This window comes from Gossypium raimondii, chromosome 12 (assembly GCF_025698545.1).
Source record: "Gossypium raimondii isolate GPD5lz chromosome 12, ASM2569854v1, whole genome shotgun sequence".
Lineage (NCBI taxonomy): Eukaryota > Viridiplantae > Streptophyta > Magnoliopsida > Malvales > Malvaceae > Gossypium > Gossypium raimondii.
This window is the reverse complement of record NC_068576.1, coordinates 20,010,787-20,018,091: the sequence shown is the minus strand read 5'-3', so window position 1 is coordinate 20,018,091 and position 7,305 is coordinate 20,010,787. Positions and strand designations below refer to the sequence as shown.

The 7,305-nt window shown below is 37.0% G+C and overlaps 1 protein-coding gene across 1 annotated transcript; it reads left to right on the top strand.

Annotated features, from left to right (window-relative positions):
- The first annotated feature begins 475 nt into the window (after positions 1-475).
- LOC105763495 (leucine-rich repeat receptor-like serine/threonine-protein kinase BAM1) lies at positions 476-4,136 on the top strand. The gene is made up of 2 exons (XM_012581733.2): positions 476-3,188; positions 3,466-4,136. The coding sequence occupies exons 1-2, from the start codon at positions 596-598 to the stop codon at positions 3,912-3,914; spliced, it is 3,042 nt and encodes a 1,013-aa protein (XP_012437187.1). The 5' UTR covers positions 476-595; the 3' UTR covers positions 3,915-4,136.
- Positions 4,137-7,305: the final 3,169 nt, after the last annotated feature.

The window sequence follows — 7,305 nt, the reverse complement described above, 5'->3', positions numbered from 1 at the left end:
CTACAAAAATAACAAAGATGTACAATCCATCCTTTATACCTTACTGGTTGGGGTCCCTCCATTTGTATTATTTTTTTTATTTTTTTTAGTTTTAAGTAAAAATATAGGTATAAGTTGAATCATAACTATAATTAATACAATCTAACCATAATATATAATATATTTGGTCAAATGATTGGAATTAATTAAGCGATTTTGAAATAAAGACAACATAATTTACTTAGATTGAGTAGGTTGATCACTTGAATTCAAGTCACTTCTCCCGACTCAAATTTTTTTCCCTTTAATCATTATTTCAACTTTTACTTTGTCCCTCCCAAGTGCAACAAATAATCACAAAAGCATTTCTTTTCTTAAAAACAGAAATAAATAAATAAAATTACCCAACAACAAAAATCCAAATTTAAAATAAATGAAAACCTTTTGGCAATTATGAAAACTCTTTCTTTCTTTTTTTCAAAAAAAAAATCAAGTATTAGCCGTAACCAAACAAATAAAATCACCCATCTTCTCATCTTCTTCTTCACCCATCTTCTTTCCCTTCCCTCCATTTCCTCCCAAATCCATTACGGGGAGAGAAAAGAAAAGAGAAACAATGAGCTGGCTCCTCTGCCTACTACTGTTTCTTCTCCTCCACATTTCCCACTGCTCTGCCGCACGAACCGTGTCGGAGTTTCAGGCGCTTTTGGCTGTTAAATCCTCCATTACCGACGACCCTCAATCATATCTCTCCAATTGGAATGCAACCACTCCGCTTTGCTCATTTACTGGCGTCACCTGCGACTACACCGGTCGTCACGTGACATCCCTCAACTTAAGTTACTTCAACCTCTCCGGAACTCTTTCTCCTTCGTTTTCCCACCTCCAATTCCTCCAAAACTTTTCCCTCGCTGCCAACCAACTTTACGGTCCGATTCCGACGGAACTTGCGGCCCTCTCCGCTCTCCGTTACCTCAACCTTTCCAACAATGTTTTCAACGGTTCTTTCCCCACCCAACTTTCCCAACTCAAAAATCTCCAAGTCCTCGATTTGTACAACAACAACATGACGGGAGAGTTGCCGATTTCCGTCACCGACCTTCCTAACTTACGCCACTTGCATTTGGGAGGGAACTTTTTCACTGGTCAGATCCCGGCAAGTTACGGTCGTTGGGAGCATCTTGAGTATTTGGCCGTTTCAGGTAACGAACTCGGCGGTAGAATCCCACCGGAAATCGGTAACTTGAAAAAGCTGAAGGAGTTGTACATTGGTTATTACAATAGTTTTGAAGGTGGTTTGCCACCCGAGATCGGGAACTTGTCGGAACTCGTCCGTTTCGACGCTGCGAACTGCATGCTATCAGGCGAAATACCACCGGAAATCGGCAAGTTGCAGAAGCTTGATACATTGTTTCTCCAAGTCAATGCACTCTCTGGTTCATTAACTCCCGAGCTGGGAACCTTGGAAAGCTTGAAATCCATGGATTTATCGAACAATATGCTAGCCGGAGAGATTCCAGAGAGTTTCGCGGACCTCAAAAACTTGACTCTTCTTAATCTTTTCAGAAACAAGCTTCACGGGCAGATTCCTGAGTTCATAGGTGAGTTGCCCGAGTTGGAGGTTCTACAATTATGGGAAAATAACTTCACCGGAAATATTCCTCAGACGTTGGGAAGTAATAGAAAGCTTCAGCTTCTCGACCTTTCGTCGAATAAGTTAACGGGGATTTTGCCGCCGGATATGTGTTCCGGCAACACGTTGCATACGTTGATTACTTTGGGGAATTTCTTGTTCGGTTCAATTCCAGAATCGTTGGGGAAATGTGAATCGCTCAGTCGGATTCGAATGGGGGAAAATTTTCTCAACGGATCAATCCCAAAAGGCCTTTTCGGGTTACCTAAGCTTACTCAAGTTGAGCTGCAAGATAACTATTTAACTGGGGAGTTTCCAGTTACTGATTCTTCCATTTCACTGAACCTTGGGCAAATTAGTTTATCAAACAATCGCCTTTCGGGGCCTTTACCAGCAACTGTCGGTAACTTCTCAGGCGTTCAGAAGCTGCTTCTTGATGGGAATAAGTTTTCAGGACCAATCCCAGCTGAGATTGGCAACTTGCAACAACTTTCAAAGATGGATTTTAGCCATAACAAGTTTTCAGGCCCTGTTGCTCCGGGAATTAGTAAATGCAAGCTGTTAACCTTTGTTGATCTTAGTCGAAACGAGCTTTCGGGTGAGATTCCTACTGAGATCACAGGTATGAGGATATTAAACTACCTGAATCTGTCAAGAAATCATCTTATTGGTAGCATTCCTTCATCAATATCTACCATGCAAAGTTTAACTTCAGTTGATTTCTCGTATAACAATCTTTCGGGTTTGGTTCCGAGCACCGGTCAGTTTAGCTACTTCAACTACACCTCATTTTTGGGGAACCCTCAACTTTGTGGCCCTTATTTAGGGCCTTGCAAAGATTGGGTTACTAATGGAACTCATCAAAGTCATGTTAAAGGTGGACTCTCTGCTTCTTTGAAGCTTTTGCTTGTCATTGGGTTGCTTGTCTGCTCGATCTTGTTTGCAGTCGCGGCTATAATCAAGGCAAGATCCTTGAAAAAGGCGAGTGATTCTCGGGCTTGGAAGTTAACTGCTTTCCAGCGCTTGGATTTTACTTGTGATGATGTTTTGGATTGTCTGAAGGAGGGTAATATAATCGGCAAAGGAGGTGCCGGGATTGTTTACAAGGGAATTGTGCCTAATGGCAATCAGGTTGCAGTTAAAAGGTTACCAGCAATGAGCCTAGGGTCTTCTCATGATCATGGATTCAATGCTGAGATACAAACGTTGGGCAAGATTAGGCACAGGCACATTGTGAGATTGTTGGGTTTTTGCTCAAATCATGAGACAAATCTTTTGGTTTATGAGTATATGCCCAATGGTAGTTTGGGAGAGGTTCTTCATGGGAAGAAAGGGGGTCATTTGCACTGGGATACCAGATATAAGATTGCAGTTGAAGCTGCTAAGGGGCTTTGCTACCTTCATCATGATTGTTCCCCTTTGATAGTCCATCGAGATGTGAAATCGAACAACATCCTCCTGGACTCGGATTTTGAAGCACATGTTGCTGATTTTGGCCTTGCCAAATTTCTGCAAGATTCCGGCACTTCTGAATGCATGTCTGCTATAGCTGGTTCATATGGATACATCGCTCCAGGTATATTCAACCTTAAAACTTGGTGAATCTTGTTAGTTAAAACTTTTCTTCATTTCAATTAGTATATACAGCTTTCAAAGTACATTAATCTTAGTTAAGTTCGACTAAAACGATCATAAGAAACCATAATTTGTTAGTTCAAACTTCTTGTTTCAAATCATCTACAAAAAGTTGAAATATCAACAGTCAATTTACTAATGATTCATTAAAGTTCACATATAGACCGGTTGTTCCTATAATTTGACTGAGAATTTCATTGCCCTGTTTTTTTTTGCAGAGTATGCCTACACGCTTAAGGTGGATGAGAAGAGTGATGTGTATAGCTTTGGTGTAGTCCTCTTAGAACTTGTTAGTGGCAGAAAACCAGTAGGTGAATTTGGTGATGGTGTGGACATTGTTCAATGGGTCCGAAAAATGACGAATTCAAAGAAAGAAGGAGTTCTGAAAATCCTCGACCCAAGACTCCCGTCAGTACCCCTCCACGAAGTAATGCATGTATTCTATGTAGCAATGCTGTGTGTTGAAGAACAGGCTGTGGAGAGGCCAACAATGAGGGAAGTTGTTCAAATTCTAACAGAACTCCCGAAAGCATCAGACTCAAAGCAACGAGACCCCACAGTAACAGAGTCCTCACATTCACCAACCTCAACTTTAGAGTCTCCTAATAATGCCACAACAAAGGACCCAATGCCTCAATCACCAACGCCCGATCTTCTTAGCATTTAAAGCCCTGTTTGTTTTTCTTCTTGGAGGAATTGGCTTGTGCTCTAAGTTTCATGAACTACGCTAGTTTGTTGCTTTGATTTCTTTTATTAATCTTGGGCTGGAGTTTGCTCTAACTTTAAGGTGTTTGTTTTAAGGTTTTTCTTCCTTATTTTGTACAGTAGGAGGATTGGTGGGGGGTAATTTCTTTATTTTTTTTTTCATATAAAAGTTTGTCTTCATCAAGATGTACTGCTACTACTACTGGCTGCTTCACCCTTTTGCTTTATTACACAGTTGTTAAACTTGTCCAACCCATGCAAGAAAAACTCAAGCTGCAGTGGTTTAAAAGAGTGTTAATGAGAAATGAGAGTGAAATTTGAGAGGTGTGACTAGGTTTCATAAATAGTAATGATAATTGAATTGGATAAGCAGTGTAGGCACAAAAACACAAATGAAGAAGTGGGTTTGAATTACAAAGAGCAGGGGCCAGTAGGCTAACCACTGAGGGGGGGGGGGGGACCAGGACCATGAGGGTTAGGTTTTTCATTTGGTCTTTGGTTTTGGGGGCAAAGGCAAATGGTTGCCTTTCAAGTTGGACCCCATTTGTGGCTTCTGCCACACCCCTACTTTTTTCCAGTTTGTTGATCGTTATCTACATAGCAAGATTGTCGTTTTGATTATTTTTCCTCTAATTTTGGAGGGACTATGAGTCTATTCGCCTAGCATTGTTACATCTTACAGTTGTGCTAAACGCTGGAAAAAACGTATCTCTTTTATCAAAATTTCTAATTTATATTAAAATTTTAATTTACATCAATATCAAAATTTCTAACAAAAACATTAGAAATTTTGGTCTACATTTAAAGGGCACAGTAGAATTTTCTACAATCTTGAATTGTGTAATATTATTTGGAATTTATGCGGTTTCTAATTAGATAATTGTACAATTATAATAAAAATTGTTGCAAAGTCCCAAAGGAAAAAAAAAGCCTCTATGGTAAAACTAGTATCAACCTAGTTTTTAACAGGGTAAGTCTCATTAAAAATACGTTAAAATATCTCTGTTTTTTCCCTAAATTGGGAATTTAATTTTGTACATTTACTTTTAAGAATTTAGTCTATTTTTTTAGATTTTAAAATTCAAGTCTAACTATTAATATATTAATATTATTTCATTAAATTTAGATTCATTTCAACATCAATTTTTAGTTACATTGTTACTAAGTGAATATTTTTTATTTCAAAATGTTACACAAACAAATTTAACAAAAAACTAATAATATTAATAATTAGACTTGAATTTTGAAATATAAAAATAAAAACTAAATCTCTAAAATTAAAAGCATAGAAACTAAATTTTAAATGTATAAAGAATAGTAGCACATATTTTGATCTTAAAAATATGGTCATAGTAGTTTCGTTAAGAATTAATGTACGGATAATTTCTTAAATTTTCATTTTCTATAAAATATATAACTGCCTCTAAGTTTATTTTTTATGTTTATTATTTAATTAATTTGGTGTCATTTAGTAAATTATTTTATATAATAAATTATGGCACATAAAAATAAGACAACTTAATTAAAAATTAAATAATGATTGGATTAAAATATTAAAACTAAAGCTTTAAAAATCATGATGTCTTGGATTTAATTCTAATATATATAAATATTTCTATAGATTTATTTTGGTTTAATTTAATTTTTATAAATTTTATATCAAAATATAAAAGGATAAAAATACTCTTATAGTAACATTGGCTAATTGCCAATGAAACTTTGGCTCTGTTGGTGAAGACGGAGGCCCTGGGTTTTGAGGTCAAGTTCGAGATTCATCATGCACAATTATATATGTGGGTCTTTGAGTTCCACCATGTAGGGTTGCGTGTGTGGGTTTTGGTTCAGTTCAGTTAGTTTAATTTGTTGGCTTTAGTATGGATTGTATCAGTTCCTAGTTTGTTTGTGCTTGTAATTGTTTGATTCTACTTTGTGATTACTCGAACAATTCGTGTTGTAATAGTTTGATACTTGTTGCTACTTGAACACGTATTTGTATTGTACTTGTAACACTTTAAAAATGTTAGAGTTAAATTTGTTAGTTTACTGGTTTGAATAAAGTGATTGATTCAGTCAAAACTTATTGTTGCTAGACTTTAGGATTATCATATTAGTTGATATTTTCTAGTGATTTACGCATTATGTTTGTTCCTATTTTTAGTGAATTTTCAGTTGTAATTCAGCCTATATAAAGGTTTCATTATTCATTCAATAAAGTGCATCAGAATTCATATTATCAAAGTATTTCAAACTTCCATTTCCTCCTTTTATCCATCTGCTTAGTTTAACAGTGGTATCAGAGCTTGGTTCAAATTCCTGTGAGTGAGAAACGAAAATTGTAGCAGCAACGTGAGAACAACAATGGCTTCAGAAAATTTTGTGCAGCTGGCCATTCCTCGTTTTGATGGTCACTATGATCATTGGAACATGTTGATGGAGAATTTTTTGAGATCGAAGGAATACTGGCAAGTGGTTTCGGATGGCATACCAAAAAAAGTTAGAGGAATAGCAGTGTTAGATGCACAAAGGGCAGAAATAGAAGCGCTGGAGTTGAAGGATCTCAAAGCAAAGAACTATTTGTTCCAAGCCATTGATCGTTCAATCTTGGAAACCAGTTTCTGCAAAGACACTTCCAAGCAGATTTGGGATTCCATGAAGAAGAAGTATCAAGGAACAACGAAGGCGAAACGAGCACAGCTCCAAGCTCTTCGTGCAGAGTTCAAAACGTTGCACATGAATGCCAAAGAATCGGTTACGGATTACTTCGCAAGAATGATGGCCATTGTAAATAAGATGCGGATTCATGGAGAAAGACTGGAAGATGTTACCATTATTGAGAAGAATCTTCGCTCTATAACAGTAAAATTCAATTATATTGTTTGTTCAATTGAGGAATCTAATGATACTGATGAACTTTCTATTGATGAATTGCAAGGATCATTGTTGATTCATGAGCAGAAACTGAACCAACAAGACAAAGAGGAGCAAGTTTTGCAAGTCTCATCCAACAGTCATTCTTTCTCTTCAAAAGGTGGCGGTCGTGGCAGAGGAAGGGGCAGAGGCAACAACACAGGAAACGGTAGGCACTCTCACCGCAAATATGAAGACAATCAGTTTTCATATTTTCAAGGAAGAGGAAGAGGCCATGACAATAATAATTCAACTCTTTTCAAGTCAAAGTCTATAGACAAGTTGAAGGTTGAGTGTTATAGATGCCACAGGTTTGGTCATTATAAATCAGAATGTCAAACTAACTTAAATGGAGATGGTGGAAAGCAATCTAATTTTGCAGAAAGAGAAGAAGAAGAAGAAGTCTATTTGTTATTAGCCTGCCAAGTAAAAGAGTAAGTGAAGGA

Bases quoted from the DNA above. Each gene is read 5' to 3' on its own strand.
- LOC105763495 (XM_012581733.2), top strand. From the start codon at position 596: ATGAGCTGGCTCCTCTGCCTACTACTGTTTCTTCTCCTCCACATTTCC. The intron at 3,189-3,465 runs GTATATTCAACC...TTTTTTTTGCAG, and splicing joins ATATGGATACATCGCTCCAG to AGTATGCCTACACGCTTAAG.